Source organism: Colias eurytheme, chromosome 16 (genome assembly GCF_061535395.1).
Source record: "Colias eurytheme isolate Ceu_HAF_F1 chromosome 16, ilColEury1 Martin Lab GWU primary, whole genome shotgun sequence".
In the NCBI taxonomy this organism is placed as follows: domain Eukaryota; kingdom Metazoa; phylum Arthropoda; class Insecta; order Lepidoptera; family Pieridae; genus Colias; species Colias eurytheme.
The window spans coordinates 6,024,637-6,043,691 of NC_142995.1; the positions used below are offsets into that span (position 1 = coordinate 6,024,637).

At 29.2% G+C, this 19,055-nt stretch overlaps 4 protein-coding genes and 1 long non-coding RNA gene across 5 annotated transcripts; 1 reads left to right on the plus strand and 4 right to left on the minus strand.

Moving 5' to 3' along the window:
- Positions 1 to 526: 526 nt before the first annotated feature.
- On the minus strand, positions 527 to 1,965 carry LOC149901830 (odorant receptor 4-like). Its single transcript, XM_090111304.1, has 6 exons — positions 1,697 to 1,965; positions 1,506 to 1,605; positions 1,333 to 1,428; positions 1,010 to 1,108; positions 761 to 820; positions 527 to 571 (listed from the first exon to the last, which is right to left on the minus strand). Exons 1-6 carry the CDS (start codon positions 1,963 to 1,965, stop codon positions 527 to 529), a joined length of 669 nt encoding a protein of 222 aa, XP_089967430.1.
- A 1,919-nt stretch (positions 1,966 to 3,884) lies between these two features.
- LOC149901831 (ejaculatory bulb-specific protein 3-like) lies at positions 3,885 to 4,774 on the minus strand. Its single transcript, XM_090111309.1, has 3 exons — positions 4,752 to 4,774; positions 4,395 to 4,585; positions 3,885 to 4,121 (listed from the first exon to the last, which is right to left on the minus strand). The coding sequence occupies exons 2-3, from the start codon at positions 4,573 to 4,575 to the stop codon at positions 3,937 to 3,939; spliced, it is 366 nt and encodes a 121-aa protein (XP_089967435.1). The 5' UTR covers positions 4,576 to 4,585; positions 4,752 to 4,774; the 3' UTR covers positions 3,885 to 3,936.
- Positions 4,775 to 5,648: 874 nt separating this feature from the next.
- On the minus strand, positions 5,649 to 6,656 carry LOC149901832 (ejaculatory bulb-specific protein 3-like). The gene is made up of 2 exons (XM_090111172.1): positions 6,467 to 6,656; positions 5,649 to 5,836 (listed from the first exon to the last, which is right to left on the minus strand). The coding sequence occupies exons 1-2, from the start codon at positions 6,648 to 6,650 to the stop codon at positions 5,649 to 5,651; spliced, it is 372 nt and encodes a 123-aa protein (XP_089967298.1). The 5' UTR covers positions 6,651 to 6,656.
- Positions 6,657 to 9,128: 2,472 nt separating this feature from the next.
- Positions 9,129 to 10,277, minus strand: LOC149901833 (allergen Tha p 1-like). Its single transcript, XM_090111306.1, has 3 exons — positions 10,183 to 10,277; positions 9,720 to 9,907; positions 9,129 to 9,509 (listed from the first exon to the last, which is right to left on the minus strand). The coding sequence occupies exons 2-3, from the start codon at positions 9,904 to 9,906 to the stop codon at positions 9,322 to 9,324; spliced, it is 375 nt and encodes a 124-aa protein (XP_089967432.1). The 5' UTR covers position 9,907; positions 10,183 to 10,277; the 3' UTR covers positions 9,129 to 9,321.
- A 4,534-nt stretch (positions 10,278 to 14,811) lies between these two features.
- Positions 14,812 to 18,357, plus strand: LOC149901834 (uncharacterized). The gene is made up of 8 exons (XR_016457647.1): positions 14,812 to 14,919; positions 15,332 to 15,389; positions 15,837 to 15,854; positions 16,142 to 16,171; positions 16,396 to 16,422; positions 16,671 to 16,697; positions 18,033 to 18,059; positions 18,246 to 18,357. It is a non-coding gene; the product is annotated as an uncharacterized LOC149901834 (long non-coding RNA).
- The last annotated feature ends 698 nt before the right edge of the window (positions 18,358 to 19,055 follow it).

Genomic DNA, 19,055 nt, shown 5'->3' on the forward strand with positions numbered 1-19,055 from the left:
TCATTATAAATGGTTGTAAATAAGAAAAAGATAAATTCTATCCTAATATATTTTGATAGTTATTTTTTTGTATAATTTTTAATTGTTTTGGTTCGATTTTGTTGTAAATTTTTTTTGTATAAATTAAATATAATTAAAAGCGAGCAATAATAATATAATAATTTCGACCAAAGTCTGATTTAACACCATCATAAAAAAATATGTTTATGCTAATAGTTTTATTAAAATTTCTCACTTATATAATTCTGTTGTTGTTATTAAAGTTATGGATATAAAACACTGTTATAAATGATCTAATAGGGATTATTTACTTTTATATAGTTAATAAGTTGTTAATTTAACAATTGAAGAAAATTTATATTTATTTTATAAGTACTTTAAAATGCTTTTGTAGGAAACTATACGAAGTGAAAACTATTTATTTAAAGTATTTCATATCGTATTTATTAATCAAAATCAAAGCCTTTCGCACTACATACTACATCATGGACAAAATTTTAAGAAAAAGTTTATCCTTATGAAAAAATTATGACCGCAGCAATGTGTAAACAGAGTACGATGTTTGTAAAATCTGAAAAACAAAGAAAGTGTTATTAAATTGCATATAAATATAATGACTCATCATTAAAATCAATAGCATAGGCTTCATACGCACGGATGTGGTTCGTATTTATAAAACTTAATAAAAATGTTCACAAATATTACTGAACGTGTAAAATAATAAACCTAAATTCATTTATAAATTCATATAACTACTTACAGAAACAAATAGATCCATATCAAATATCTTTATATTGAAGGCTACGATCTCCAATGGTCTCTGAAAATCATTATAGCATAGTTACAACAAAACAGTGTAAAAATATAAAATTATTTATCTTATCAAATCAGCGAAAATTTTTCGGTCTACGTGCTTAATTATTCATAGTTACTTAACTTTAAAAAAGTTGATACATGTACCTACAGCATTTTAATGCAATGAATCTATTGATAACGTAACCGAAAATACCTGTGATCTGGCGATCATAATCTGCACTACTTTGCGTATTTTTGTTTCGTATATATCTTCCCAGCCAGCACAATATATTAATGTCGCGGTTTCTAAAGACTACAAATCAATTCATGAAATTTTAATTAATATGTTTAAGTAATTTTATTTTCTAACTAATAGTAGTTTAAAGTATATAAAGTATAAAGTGCTGTTCCATTATAACAATTGAACGTAAAATAAATACAATTGCAATCAAAGAATAAGTGAAACATAATTAGCTAAATATGTAGTAAATAATATCAATGTCCAACAATTATTATGGATGAATAAATTTGTATTACCGTTTCCTTCAATTTGGCTGAATAAAGGCATGGTAAAAATATGTGAATGACCGATCCTATTACAAATATTATATATTTCAAATCAAAGCCACCACCCTAAAACATTCAAGAACGTTTAGATTTTTGTATAGCTATTTACTGCTTGAAATAATAATGATCAAATGTTTAGTTACAGTGGTGAGAGTGTACATGCAATTGCAAAGTTGTATCATAGTAGCAATCAGAATCAATCCCAACCAAATATTAAACGTGTCCTGTATCAAGTTCACCAATCTAAAACAAATATTCAGATACACAATTTATTACACTTTTATTTTTATAAGTTAACTATGAAATTTATTTAATTTATGAAGACGCTACCAACCTGAAAAGTCTATTCTGTTCGGCAATAACTTGCCTTATATTTCCGTAAATATTATCTTTCGACTTAAGAGCATCTTCAAACATTTTGCAGTAAATTTTCATTTTCAAACATGCGTGATTAACGGACAACCCAAAGAAACCATCATAGCCAATAAAGCTGAATACATACGTTGAAGCAGCGTATAACATATAGGCGAACATTATTTCGTAATATGGACTTTTGAATCTATCTTCAGAACTTCCATATGGAGTCCGAATATCATGTATCATAAACCTTTGGGGCTCAGATGTGAATAAATAACTGTATGTAGTTTTTATCCCAGCCATTATAGGAAAAATTAATACAACAGATAAAACTGTTATTACCCAGCCTCGTTCACTGTATACTAAACTATTTCTAATGCTCAAATCAATTATCTGTTGATAAGACGCAGGCAAATTGTTATATATAGCATAATCTCGGTCTATTTCGTTTATTATTTGTAGAGCCAATTCTTCTTTATAGTTTTGACATATTACCTGAAAATTTAGTTAATAATTAATAAAAAATCACATTTAAAGCTTTTTAATCAGTGAAATAGATATCATTACCTTAAAATATATAGCAAGAAACGGTCCGATCAAATTGGTTTGTTGAATAATATTATTAATATCGAAGTCAATACAATATCGATATGTATCGTAAAATGCAAGCGCACATATAGGTAAAACCGATAAAATAACTAAACCTAAAATACAAACAAATCATTATAATATTAACTCTTAAAAAATGTAATAAGGAAGATATTGCAAAGAGACTCACAAAAGATAAAGATGCGTCTTTTAAAATACTTAGGATTCGGATACGAAAGAGATGCCGCCATTGCAAAAGCTGTATATTTATAAGTTTCTTTAAAGCTTGTATACTTTCTCTCATCTCCTGAAAGGTATTTAAGAAAATACTGAAGCATCACCTTCACATAAACAACTGCAATACTTACATAAATCTATACATGCATTCAAAAACCAGTAGATATTAAATTAACTTTTGAATGTATCAAATTTAAATATTATAACATAATATTATAAATAAAATATTATACGTGTGCAGTTGTTATAAAAAGAATTTTCCATTTCAAAGCTGATCGAATCCGAACCATCCATGATTGCGTTGGTATCCTCCAAGTGCAGTTAAAGTACTCAGACTACCGAGTACTTTGTGTAGTTTTTCAATAATAAAGAAAACTGTGCAAAGTGCAAATATACAGTATGTTTCATATTCGGTTCAAAATTATATCTGTGATTGATGTACCTACTTACATACCCATTAAAGACTTATGATTAAAGTTAATTAAGTAATACCTACCCATTAAAGATTTATGATTTTAAATACACTAGATGGTACTCATAAAAAGGCAATAGACGGAAAATTTTCATTTTGGTGAACCACTGTCATTCAACTATAAAATATTATTTGTATATTTCTATCGATAGTATCAGATAATATTCATAAATCAAATAACTTTAATAACTTTGCGAGGGAGTAAATATTAATGCATTTTTATATTTATATCGACAAGTAATTAATTCAAGATAGAAAAAAAATATAACCATTATATTTAAGCACACGTTTGGATCACCCTATAAAATCATTACGAAATGGAATAAATATGGATCAAAGACTCTATCTATCGAAATTAAAAGAGAGTCCATGAATTAATTCCTTAATAATGTCTTTAAACAGGTGAAATTAAAAAATGAAAGATCAATTGCCTGCATTAAATTAACTTAACTAGAGGCTTTTATTACGTACTTTTACCCTGCAGCAAACTACAATTAACATTAATCAAACGGACATTTTTCATTAAAATATTATCCCATTCATATTATCACATTATAAATTTACTGGAATTAAATGATCCTTAAATGAATAGCCAAGCTTTGTCATATTATAATATTCACACGAGAAGTAACCATAATTATAATATCTTAATATATACATATACCTAAATCTCGTGTCACAATGTTTGTCCTCAATGGACTCCTAAACCACTTAACCGATTATAACAAAATTCGCACACCATGTGCAGTTCGATCCAACTTGAGAGATAGGATAGTTTAAACATGTACCTAGGTACCACGGGCGAAGCCGGGGCGGACGTATATTATAATCTATGGATGATTATGGTTGTAGAAATTAAAAAAGTAAATTAATTTTTAATAAAAATTTATTAAGTTCAAAATTGTTCATGCTTACAATGTTTAGTAAGAGCCAACAATCTTTTGAAGAGCAGGTATGTAGTGGTTGCTGGGATCGTATTTCTTCTGGAACAAACTATAATACTTAGGGTATCTAGTTCTTAGGTTCCACAGGAATCTGCTCCAGAGATGTTTTTGGAGGCTGCTGCATCTCTTGCATGACGTCCTCAAAGAATCTGCTAAGATATCTGTAAAATTCATAATTATTATAAGTATTACAAGTGTAATCAATTAGATACTTAGCTTTCTTTCAAGGTTTCTTTCACTACACGTATCAACAAATAATAATAAAATATTTTTCAATGTTGATTGACTTTTTCCGTCTTCCGGTATTGGAAGAAATGAGTTTAATAAATGGTAACAGACAAGAAATATCATACGATCTACCAACAAATTCGGCTCTTGAGTTACAAGTGTTGACACTAACTCTACATCTTTATAAATATAGACGGTCTACTTACTTTTGTAGCTCTGTGCGAGAGGGGAGCAGGGAGCGCGACTCAAATAGCAGTCCATGTAGCCCTTAACAATAGCCGGGTCCTTCATCAACTTATCTATGTTCAAATGATCATTGCCAGTTTTGTAGAAGGCAATACCCATGCTCAATGCGACCGTAGCCGAAAGAACTATTAGGACTTTCATTTTTATGTTTCTGTAAGTGTAAATGTGTGTCAATCAGTTCAGTGTTCCAAAATAATTAATATCTATTGTTATAGAACTGCCTTACTTAGGAATTATAAAAATTACATTATAAAGTTTTAATAGTAAATATTTATTTTAAAACAATAAGATTGAATAGAAAATTTTTGTTAACTTACCAAATGTTAGCCCGTATTGAAACTATACGGATTTCGGATAAGCCATAGCCTTTAAATACTTCTTTATATCGTTATTGGTAATGTGTTATTCAATCAAAGTGGATTCTAATGACTATTGTTATATATTGTCACTTAAGATAATTATATTTTTGATTCCTTCGTTTAATAAATTGATTGATATGGATTATCACTATTTTTCCATTCAAAAAACATTTCTACAGTCTAAAGTCTAAAATATGTTCTATTACGACCAATACGACTATGTAGAGTCTTATTAAGCAGGAATAGAATAGCCCAAAAAATACTATAAATCCTAAGATTTTCGAGTCATACCTAAGATTTTACAGCTCCGAGTAAAAAAAATATTAGGTAATTCTAAAAGCTCCTAAAAGTTCGCCTTTTTTATAAATACACTAGCTTACCGCCCGCGGCTTCACCCGCTTTGTCCAAAACCTAACAAATTATATACTAAAACCTTCCTCTTGAATCACTCGTTCTATTAAAAAAAACCGTTGCGTAGTTTTAAAGATTTAAGCATACATAGGGACATAAGGACAGAAAAAGCGACTTTGTTTTATACTATGTAGTGATGATACAATTACCAACTCATATTGGTAAATTTCAGGATACTGGTAAAACTTCAGATTTGATTCAATAATTTATTACATACAAAACTTTACGTTCATGGATGCTCATGTTTGTGATGGATATAATATTATGCAGCTCCAGTTGTGTAAAATTAATCTCCTGTTTAAAATATAACAGCCATTCTCATGTTTAGAAACTTAGTTTTTATAACATATAAAACAAAATATATTAATTAATGCCTAAGATTAATACAATATGAAAGGAAAAATACCTTTATATTTTATTGAACAAACCATTGTTTTTTTACAGTTATTGAACTTCAGATAATGCTTTCAAAAGCGGACTGAAGTAAATTCCTTTTGGGTCGTATTTGTTTTTAAATGCTTCCATTTCTTGAGGCACCGTTTTTTGAACTCCTACAATAAATTTCATAAAATTTTTCTTCTGTACTGTTGTACATTTTAAACAGGCTGTTTTAACCGCATCTTCGAGATTATCTGTTGGTAATTAAATAGTGTTAGTGAATACAGATAAAAAATAAATAGTGAATTTAAAATGCAATATGTTTTACTGTTAATATGTCGAATACATCAATAAAACCTATGAATAATGATTAAAATAATAAACCCATACATACATGATACATGGCATATAACTTGTAAAAAAAAATAATGATCATTGCGATAAAAAGCTGATACCATAGAGTTTCGACTTACGTCTCTACTAGGTATTCAATTTTGCTTTTTCTATGTTATTTTATTTAATTAATACCTTATTTGCTGCGGTATCGCAATAATTCACTTTAAAATAATAAAATAAATAAATAAATATTTCAGGACAATTTTCACACACGGCACGATCTGATCCCATACTAAACCTAAGTTTTCGCATGTGTTATGGAAACCAGATGGCTGATAAACATACATATTATATAATTTTAAATAAATACTTATATAGATAATTAACACCCAGACATAGAGTAAACATCTACGTTCATCACACAAATATTTGCCCCGGGTGGGAATCGAACCCACGACCTCTGGCCTGGAAGGCAGGGTCACTACCAACCAAGCCAACCGGTCAGTCGTAATAAAATGATAGTATATACTGATTTAATATATACAAACCTTTATAGCTTTGAGAGACTGTAGTACATGGGTTTCTATCAAGGAAGCAGTCGATGAAGGCCTGCAGCTCCACTGGGTTGTTTACCACTTTATCCACGTCAGTCTGATCATCAGCTGTATGGTAGTACACTTCTTCTGTAGTTACGTAGACAACCAAAATGGCTATCATTATGAGGAACTTCATTTTGACGCTTTTCCTTGAAATCAAACCCAATATAATAAAAATTAAAAACTAATATATGTACCTAGTACAAAAAATATTGTTGTTTTAAAAGATTTGTAAAAATATGTGATAAGTATTAGGTATATTTTTTATAAATACAATTAGGTATTTCAAATATTGAATTTTATTTTATTAAAAATATCGATTTATATCTTACCAATTGTTTATGAATCGACGTATTATGCAAAGATTCACTTAAAGTAATATTTTGCGTTTATATATATCAGTCCTATAACAATAACGATCTTAATTATTACCTATATACTAAATATTTCAATTACTTTAATTATTTAAATTATTACGTGTGTCTAATAGTACTAGACCTGTTTATTCCAATGTTTGCAAAAGCAAAAACACATCTATTACCTCAATTTTAAATCTATTTTATAAAAAAATAAAACTAAATGAATGAGTTACTTACGTGAAAGTGACGAAACTTTATAAATTCTAAAATGAAAAACAGCATGATAACAGTAATTATGTTAGCAAGTATCTTTTCAAAAGTAGATTGGGCCGTTTTAAAATACCAAGAGAGATCAGCCATAGAAATAATAATATTGAAATGATCTAAGGAAGAGATCACGACAGGTTAAGGAAGCAGGAAAATACTTTTACACAACTATAGATACAATCGGGATGAAAAACAAGAAATTAATATAAAGTCAAATAATAGTACTAAATTTATTAAAAGGACCAAGTACAATTATTGTATGGAAACCGCTAAGGCTTACTTACGTTCCTTTTTTTCCCTAAGTTCCAACTGTCATATTATTTAAAACTACCTATATGTACCTAAATGTAGAGTAATAAGGAAGGAAGAGCCTTCGCTAAACATACTTCAGGGTACCACATATACCGTGTTTATACGTGTTCGAGATACAAATGCATTGTATTTTTACATTTCATTAAACACATGATCATATTATGCATGAACTAAGCGGCAAATGTTAATCCGGTAATGACCACGTACAAAGTACTTTGAATATAATATTGCAAATAGCTGAAATTGACTGAATTAATAAACTGATCTATACTCACATGACATACCAACTCTGGGAAGGCTACTCGTTAATAATCGGCTAATAAATGATAATAATAACGCTTTTATAACAGTCCAATAAGCTATCAATATTGAATATTAATTCAAGTCTCCTTTTATATCTAGTCTTGACGCCAACTCATTCTCTAAGTATGACATTTGAACAGCCAGAAATTATATAAAAAAGCACCAAATACATAGGTTTTATTTCTAGACTAAAAGACCTTTAAAATATAATGAGTCAACGGCGCGTTTCGCAATGTGTGCACATGCAATCAGAAAGATTAAGGACAATCATAATTATTAAATAAATCCTCCTAAACTATCAACATCTCATTATAATAAATTTGCTTCGTTTATTGATCACACATATTGAATTTGAAATATAAATTATAACAGAAATAATGAATCACTATTTCGGCGTTGGTTGGTTAAGCAATATTACAATGAAATAATCATTGCTAATTAGTTAGCTAGATAAGGGACTTTTTCGTCAATGACGATTATTGGTCGTATTATCGTCGCTATCTAAAGAATGTAAATATAGTCCCTACGTACCTATCTCTTTATAATAGGTATCATAACCTTTCTCTATAAAGTCAGAACTCGTATTAGTCCTTGTCAACTTAAAATTCACATAATAAATTTTAATATAGTTAATCCGATTATATCGCTTTAAAATAACAATTACCAACATTGTCATTTTGATTAAGTTTATAGATGATGTCACGTTCTGTGGTCAGTTTTGTGCAAACTAGAGGCATCACGTACCTACATTAGAGTTTTAGGAATTCATAAGATAAAGTGTGCACATGCATATTTGTGAGATAGTTATTTATTTACTTTCCAATAATTTACAATATTGAGTTATATCACGTAATAAGAAAACTTATAACATTTCAGCAATTTTATTATGTGATCTTAATAATCTATAGTTGTAAATTAATGAATTAACATATAATATAATTATTGCATACCAATACATACCTACTTACATTGCCAATGTAATAAGCATATAATATTCCATGCTTAATTTTTCCTTATTATAAATATGAAACATACTTTTATCACCGACTGATTCATAAATAAGTCCTATTCTGATATCAAGATAATATTATGTAGTTAGTTTCTAAATATACAATAAAACAGTTATTACTAATTACGATGATAAAAATTATTAAAAAGAGTATTATGAATGTTCATTGAATGTCATGTTCATCTAAAATAATTAATTCTATACGAGTATGTGTTTTATAGTGCAGTGTGATATTTTCTTAATATTTTACATGTATTACATTATCTTCTCCTGTCGAAATGTAGGTATAGATAATATTGAGATTTGAAAGGGGATTCACGGGAGATATTTTTCAAGTGTAGGTAAGTATATTAAAACAATCAAATTTTTAACAAAAGTTTATTAAAATATTTAAACATATAATCAAATAAAATGCGTTGCTTAAAATAAATTAACACAATACTCATGCAATACTGCGATGACGTTGGGATAAAAATCCTCTTACCACTTTTGGAATTAATAATATTTGTAAATTTAATTGTGATGTTATGACTTAAACATAGTAAGCGCTGTGTCTTTTAGTTGGAGGCTTCGAGGAATTCTTTGAAGGCTTGGGTGTATTGGCCCTTGGGGTCTTCCTTGTTGACAAGCTGTTGCCACATGTCGGGTAACTTGGTTTGGAATCCGCGTACCACAGTGCGAACCAATTCACGTTGTTTCGGTGTGCATTTTGCGCATGAGGTTCTCAAAGCTTCTGGTATTACCTCTGTGAAAATAAAATTATAATATTAAAGTAACTACAATATTATGCTATAAGAGCAGAGAGATGAGCGAAAGTTTTCTAGTCTGCACAATTTACAAATTGCATTGAATACTTTAATAAATTAAAATTAAACAATAATGTTATATCAAAATATCAATGCCATCATTTATTTAATTTCAAAAAATGAAATACTTTTATGTGAAGGAAACTTACTTTTGAAGTCATTTCCCTCAGGGGTGCAAGGGCCATCGTCCAAGAAACATTTTCCATAATTCTTCAGAAGGCGGATGTTTCCTACCAATTCCTGAGCGTTGAAGTTGTCGTATTCTGGGTTATATGTGTCAGCGGGGAGGGACACTACCACTGCCACTAGAGCCGCCAATACCAAAATTGTCTTCATTCTGAAAAGTAATAGGTAGGATTGAATAAGTGCACCGTATATGACATTTAAATTTTATTATAAAAACATTTTTATAGATTTTAATTTTGAAATACTTAAACGAAAGTAAATCTTTGAACTCAATAACCTAACAACAAACGTTAATAATATTAGCTACAAGAATATCTCATAATTTCCTGAATTTCAGTTACAATAACAGACCTTAATGACAAAAATAAACACACAAAGGCCAACAAATGTGCAACCAAATATTATTTATATTTATTAATTACTTACGTAACTAGCTTGTTTCCCTGTCAGTCCAGTACTGCGCTGAGTTATTAGCAAGCAATCTTATATATGGTTCTACAGAAACGACCTTTTAGCTTGATCAGCAAATTGAGTGGAAAAGACGAGCCAACACACGGCAGTGAGGAATTGCTGACGTATTGTTATAAAAAATACATGGCATATTATAATGTTTGGCCAAAACATTCTACGCTTGCAACTAATTGATCGCAGAAATACTCTTCTGAAAATACAGTTATATTATTCCAATGTTTGGATAAATTTTAAACAATTTTTTGTAACCCGGTATAACATCTAGGGTAATTTTTGACCCAGTTCAACCCGGAACTAACATATTATAGAGTTTATGTTAAAGGATTACATAATTGTTCTTCATTTGAAAGAAAAATTCATTGAAAATTTTTCAGTTATAGGTTATTATATCAATAAATTAAAGTTCGAGAAATGCATAAGAAAAAATAATTTATGGGTTATATCATCTTAAAGTTTTTTTAGTAAATTTAGATAAGGTTAAGGAAGTATTTTAGTATTTTTCCGACAAAATAACAATGAATGACTAATTCACTCTCTTGATTATTTTATAATCGATATTTAATAGATAGTCTTTTTTCTGACCTTTGATAAAATTCCTCTCTTTTTTTAATAATTTGTAGATTACACTAGAAATGGGATTTCCGATTGTTACACTTAGATATTTCATAATAATCAAATTAGAAAAATTAATCTATGGAATGCTTGAGTGAAATGTCCTTTGGCTTGTAAGTATACCGTTATCAAAATAATACAATAGCATTATTTGTAAAAAAGAATGCGATTAAAGCGGAGCAAAATCGCAACAGTAGTTTCTTGTTATGCCAGATTACATACGTATGGTTAACGAGACTACGGTAAGTGATACTTCCAATATGTACATAGGTATTATTTTCTATGGACGTCTTCATTCTATATTTGATTTTATATGATCAATGTTGTGCATTAATGATATATGAAAAAATAAAAAAATAATGTTAGGTACTTCTACTTACGCCAATCTTTTTTCTTCCCATAACCTGGTCAAATCTTTGGACATGTATTCATAATGTAATAATATGTACTTATATGTAGAGCAAAAAATATTCCTGATTCTTTATTAAATTCTCTTTCTAATGTTTGTAATTCGTAATAAGATTTGCACCAAGTTAAAGAGGTTATATGCGTCATAAAAACTGTGAAATTTACCAAGTGTGTTTATTAATTACAGTGATCGAATAATCGATCCTATGTGACAAAAAACCCATCCATTTGTTAGTAGTAAAATATACCTGCTATAAGAATAGTTAACTATAAGTACATTTATAATTAAAAAGTTACACATCACAATCGTTAATTGAATGTAAAATATTCCTTTTAACATAATTTGAAAACTATTCTACCTACTTCCATATCCCTTCATCTAATGTAGTATGTAGAGTATTATTTTTACGCTAAAATATCGAGAATCCTTACTATTATTTATCTAGTACTAGCTTTTCCGCGCGGTTTCACCCGCACCCGCTCCTGTTAGTCTTAGCGTGATGATATAATATATCCTATAGCCTTCCTCGATAAATGGGCTATCTAACACCGAAATAATTTTTTAAATCGGACCAGTAGTTCCTATTAGCGCGTTCAAACAAACAAACAAACTTTTCAGCTTTATAATATTATCTATAGTAAAGTATTATATTATCAATACTATTATCAGAAAAGCGAAAGTGTATTTGTCTGTTGGACTGTATTTATTCACGTCGCAACGGAGCGATTTTATGATATGATTTTTGTGAATGGACAAAGTTAAAAACAATGAAATAGAAGATCCACGCTATTCATCGTCGAAAACAGAATGAAAATTGGTTCAGAAGAGACAGATGCAGCAGAGGACTTGGTCGAGGATTAGATACCTATAGAGGTACAATAATAAACTTATTAATCAAGTTACATATAAACAAATTTATTATCTTATTTTTGTGCAGGTGCATGAATCATTTTATTTTTAAACGAACAAAAAATTAAACACCGAATATTCCTATAATTGGAAGTCAATAACGATGGTGTCACGATGTTCTTTTTAAATAATTTTATTATAAAGTACCTAAAGGTGGAAGGATCGAGATACTATTACTAATTTAGTCAAATAAAGTTTTAACGAAACCCTATATCTAGGCACGATACTCGATGGGATTTAATTGTTGCACATTATGGCATTACATATTTGGAAAGACGTAATATAATAAAAATCATAAATAACCTCAACAGATCAGCAATAAGGCTAATCTGTTGAGGCTGTACGGTAATATCGTGATCTTACTTTGATCTGAGAAATTATTTAACAACCTCGCTTGAAAATATGTTGCCTAATTTTGCGAAGCCTAACCTTCACCCTGCAAAAATATAGCGGTAAAATTGCAAAGCTCATAATAAGCCATTTTCCTTATTCATATTACTATATAAAAGTTTACGTTTACAGTTTACAGGTTAAAAATTAAAATTTAAAGTATGGATTTGAACTGTAATATTATGCTACTTCTTCGTAAAGAAGTTGTGTCTTTTGAAAGGTATGTTTCCATTATTTTATATATGTACCAATCATAGAGATTATTATGTACCGATGATAGAGCTGACGGATTCAAATGTTTAATATTCACATACTAAACACTCTTCTTATAAGTAGTATTTTCTTACATATTATGTTCTAGAAAATACAATGCTGCTTCTTTTTGATAAACAATAAAACTGAAAAGCCTTCCTTAATAATTTACATAATAGTTAATGCATTTCCAAAATGTGTAATGTGAATTCGTACGTAAATTCTTACAAATCTTTTCTTAACAGCAACATCTGTGGAATGAACTTTGAACCCTTTTTTTCAGTCTGACATAACGTACAATACAACACCTACTTGTTTTAATTATAGATTCATACGTACAAATACCATAAGACATGACTTTGATGTCCGAAAAAGCAACAAAAATATTTATAACATAGTATTCAAATTTTTCCAATAATATTGGCCGGATTATCCAGACGAGTGCACCGTTGCTCAAGTAACGTATTTACCTATTATTTATTTATTGTAATTTGTGACGTAGTCAATGCTGATATAAAATTTTAATTTATGTATATTCTAAATATCCCCACGTGTTTAACTTAGTCTTTATTTACATATTGCGTCTGAAATCTAGATTATCAAGATATTTTTTATTTTGAAATCGATTCCACTGACTGTTACGTCAATAGAAACAGACAAATAAAAAATTACGAGTAGAAATTGATTCATTTTAACGTGTGATAAATAAAATCGGCAAATATAATTATTATGCATGGCGATGATTGCGATTATTTAAGTTTTTTTTGTATACGGTATCTTGCCCTTCTCTAAGAATTGTTTCAATTAAAAAAACCCTTGACCCCAAATCGTATTCGATTTTGAACAAAACTAAAAGTAGAGCAAATAGCAACATAATATGAAATAATGCAATGCTTTCCATTTCACTTTCGTTGTTACCTGTAATAACTAACGTCTAACATATTATTATTAGTTATTACAAATATACCTTGGACAGTGTTCGTTTACTTTTTATACCTATGTACGAAGCAAATAAAAAACGAGAAGACTACCGTTTTAGACCTTTAGTTTATCCAAATAATACCTACTTACATACAAAACGAATTTTAAAATAATTGCCTCAATACGTGGATCGATATAAATTATTTACACCCAAAATATGTTTATTACGAAACAAATTTCAATAATAATGACATTTATATTCCATGCATCTTGTTCCCTATGGCATATGCGATAAAGCAACAACTTTTCATCCGTCACAAAAGACAAAGAACGGGGATCTTCATTCCTAGTAGGAAATTTAATTACGTTTGAAACGATGAGATAGACGCATAAAGTATGTCACTATTTGATTTGTTTTTATCGCAATCTAAACTATAGCACATACCTATTATACTCTATAGAATTAAAGAGTCACTATAAAACCTATAGCCTATAATGGCCGCTGTACACGGGTAGAGTAAACGGTAGAGTAGTGCGGTAGAATACTAATTATCCTACTTACTATTCTAATATAAATACCATTGGTAGAGTGGAGTACAGGTAGAGTAGTATCATAGTATGGGAGTTCACTCTACCGTTTACTCTACCCATGTACAGCAGCCATAAGGGCCGAATAATCAGATCGTTAATAGTAATAGAAGTAGGATTCAGTTTTTTATGCGTTATGTGTAGACCAATTATTTTGAGTTAATACACTCTCTTTATGCGATAATGGGAGATAAAATGTTGTTTTTGGATTTCTTCCAAGAAATGAACTAGCATGTGCCGTTACGTTGTCCACGTATAAACATTAAGAAGTATAAATTTATTATTTAACAATAACTATTTTACTTTAAGAAGTTAGTAATATATATTTTATCACTCATTGAGCTTTCCGATCAAAAACATAGGATTCCTGAATTTATTACATATATTAATTTAAGAAGGTTAATAGAAAAACTGATGGTAATGAATACCTACGCATACGAATATATTTTTGTGAATGTTAATATTATTACTAAACATTTTTGTCACAAAAGTGCTAAAGGTTATCTTAACATGACTTATTTGTTATCTCCAAAATAGCATACATTGATTATTCGTTTATATCATTGTCGTCTCGCTTCGAGGAAAAACAATACACAATGTCCAAATTACTTGTACGTATTCATTTTTTATATATATTATAAGCAGAAATTAATTCTTATAATACAAAATTGCATGCTTTTTAGAAAGCTAGTTTTCGTAATTAGCGTTTGGTTTCGTCACAAACTTTTTTATCTACTCTGTTGTTTTTTTTTTATCTAAGCTAAATTTTTTATAATAGGTTCTCTATGTAAGACAATAATTGTATCCCATCTTCTAAAGTTGGGATATCCGTTTTCGATTAAATATGACGATCATAGAGCTATATGTTTTCTTGTCAACTATTTGCTCACACTTAGACACTTAACATAGTACTGTGAGTAGAGTCACCTAATTGTTTAAACAAGAACAATTTGTCAACAGAATTATATATTCGTCCTTGTAAATACAAATTCGATTACCTACATTTTGCTCGATCCTTTTCAGATCACACTGTTTTTGGTTGCCCTTATTGGGAGTGCTTTGACACGGCCCGCACCTAGACGTAAGTATTCCTTATATTTTTAAATCTATAATAAACTCTTGTAAAATCGTATCTCTCTTCTATTCATACGGGCCTATCGCTGGAATAGCTAAATCGATCTTATTATGACTTATTAACAAGATTCATATTACAGGAAATTGTATAGACTACTTTTTATTCTGCAATTTCTACCAGATAGGAGCGGGAAAATCGCTTCCCGTCTAAAACAAAGTCACGCGTTAGCTGACAGTACACTGAAACTCACTACAGTCACCTACCTATTTTTAATTATTAATTAATTTATCTCAAAGTATCCCTTACCGTTATCAGATCATGATATGAGATAAATTATAATTTAAAACCCCATTTTAAATTGTTACTTTTTTATGCAAATAAGATATTGTAACAATACTACAGAAAATATAATAAGTACTATACAATACTAATCGTGTTTTTTTTCTTTTCTAGCAAATGATGGCGGTGAAGGTATTTATATTATCACTTTGTTCATAAATATTTGTTTTTCATAGCTTAATAATATTATTTCACACAATAATTGCTTAAAGAAAGTCTAAAAAACCATTGAAATACAGAATTCGAAAGAAATTGCATGACGTAAATAGGCATTGTTTATAAACAAATATATTATATGCTCTTACTATTATGTATTCACAATAATATTAATTACTACTATTATACAATAGTATTTTTTAATAGTACTATGTTAATTACACATTATTTAATACTATAGTAGTATTTTTGTTATTTTTCAGTGCTTGTAAGTGACGGAGAAGGTCACGGAGGTATGAAATGTATTTTTAAATATTACATAAATTTTTGTCATTTATTAAAATCGATAATTAAATACTTACCTACATATACAAAAAACAGATTAATAATAACTTATTAAAAGATAATTTATCTAATACTGCTTACCTTTTTCTTTAATTTCATGTAAATAATGGATTCCATAATTTTTTTAAAGTATCGTACAATTTCCATATGAATGTTGTTTTTTTTTTTTCAGTAAACGTGGTAGACAACGGCAATGGTGGTATGTTCATAGTTAATTATATGTATTAATTGGTTATTTTTAACTACACTTGGCTAAACATAAGTAATTTTTTATATGAATAATGTATGTATTATACTCTTATTATTTTAATTGGAAATATGATGGGTAGAAGTAATTAAATCAATTTAAATAATGCTATTTATTACAAATATGTCAATAGAATGATTAGGTTTACTTCTCGATGAACGATGAACGTTGCTGATGTTTATTGTTTTGGTTTTTTTCAGTAAACGTAGTGGACAACGATGATTCAAGTAAGTTATTATTTTTTACTAGCGGTCCGCCCCGGCTTCGCCCGTGGTACATATTTATGTTTTCTCTACATAAGAACCATCCTGGTACTTCAAGGAATATAATAAAAAAAGAATTATCGAAATCGGTCCACCCGTTCTCGAGTTATGCGCTTACCAACACATTTTGGATTCATTTTTAGGGTTCCGTAGCCAAAATGGCAAAAACGGAACCCTTATAGTTTCGTCATGTCCGTCTGTCCGTCTGTCCGTCTGTCCGTCTGTCACAGCCGATTTACTCGGAAACTATAAGTACTACAGTGATGAAATTTGATGGGAATATGTGTTGTATGAACCGCTACAAAAATATGACACTAAATAGTAAAAAAAAGAATTGGGGGTGGGGCCCCCCATACATGTAACTGAGGGATGAAATTTTTTTTTTCGATGTACATACCCGTGTGGGGTATCAATGGAAAGGTCTTTTAAAATGATATAAAGTTTTCTAAAAAACATTTTTCTTAAAGTGAACGGTTTTTGAGATATCAGCTCTCAAAGTCGTAAAAAGTATGTCCCCCCCCCTCTATTTTTATAACTACGGGGTATAAAATTCTAAAAAAAATAGAGGTGATGCATGCTAATTAACTCTTTCAACGATTTTTGGTTTGATCAAAGTATCTCTTATAGTTTTTGAGATAGGTTGATTTAACTGTAATTTATTATATTTGCTGCTACGGAACCCTTTGTGCGCGAGCCCGACTCGCACTTGGCCGGTTTTTTTTATATTATAGACTTAGGTAAACAGTTAATAATATATTTGATTGGAAAAAAGCGTTTACATATTAATTGCGGGTGTATATTTAACATTTGCGTCTTTTTTTCTCTTTTTTGATAAGATCACGATGTTATTATTACATATAATAATTTTTAGTAGTAGCTTAAACATAAATCTTATCAAAAAATTATCTATATTTTGTATAATAACTTTCTTGGAAAAAATAAATAATCTTTTAAAACATAAATCTTTAGAAAATTGCCAACTTAGTTTATTTACGAAGTCTTGATTAAAACCCTGCTACACCTATTATTACCCATTTGATTATAGCAACCATGTAGAAATTATATCTACTAGATACCTATAAATTGTATCATATTAGGTCTCTATTAGATTTTTTTCTTATAAAACTCGCTTATGTGTTGTGATGGTTGAAAAAACATACACAAATGCATACCTAATTGAACAATTATATAAAAAGTTTCTATGAACAAACAAAATTCAAATATATTTTGATTGATTAAAACAATAATAACAAACACCTGAAACATTGATTAAGTTATTATTTTTTTTATTTTTTTCAGTACAAGTGGCTCCTCCTCCATCGCATGGTGAGTATTATTTAATTATAAAATCTTATGCTTTATTTTTGCATAGTCTAAACTTTAAAGTTTAAACCTCTTTAAACAGTACAAAATCGATATGAGTAAAATATTTAAAAAAATAATATAACTACCTGTTTACTGTTACATATAATAGTTATTACGAAGATATATATATATTTTTTTTCTTTTCAGATAGTTGGGCAAGATCTTCAAAATAGCGTGATAATAGGGTGAAATTTTTATTTTCTTTTTTATGGTGGAATCAATCATCGTACTGCTAAAAATAATTAAATAATAAATTTTAAATAATTGTTTTTGTTAAATCGATCTATATAATATATACCCTAAAAATAATCATTTTCAATTTTATCAGTAGTATATAAATTGGACGCACAATAAAAAAATAAGTCCCTAGTCCTTATTTTAAATTATTTACAAGAAGAGGCAATTCACTCAGGTACCTGGTGCAGGCGTAACAATTTTGTAAATTGAGATCGTCAATTCCAGATCGTCCAGTTTTTTCGAGATGCTAAATAAAGTGATATACTTAGTTTATATTGCTTATCTTAAATTTTAATTGGAAATGGTATTTAAATACTTTCTGCCACTTTTATGGTGATACATGTGGGAGTGTGTGATGTCCAGTGTCCCCTTGTGGGTATGGGGCAGGTGCATTATGCATATATCTGTTTCACTGATCAATTTTCTTAGGGACAATCAAACAAACAAGGACACGGTGATCAGCCTTATGTGTCCTGCCAGACCAGTACATTTTTTGTTCTACGTCTCCACCGGAAATCGAACCCAGGACCCCTTGGTTCTAGGCTCACGAGTCACGCGTCAACCACTGTACCAAGGATGGTGATGCGTAATATACCTTTAATTATACTATTCTATTTATATTAAAAAATATGTTTTTACTTTAGCTCTCATGAAATTATGTGTGCCTTTTGCGGAGATTTAACATTTGGCCAACATCTATTTTTCATATGCCTTAGTGAT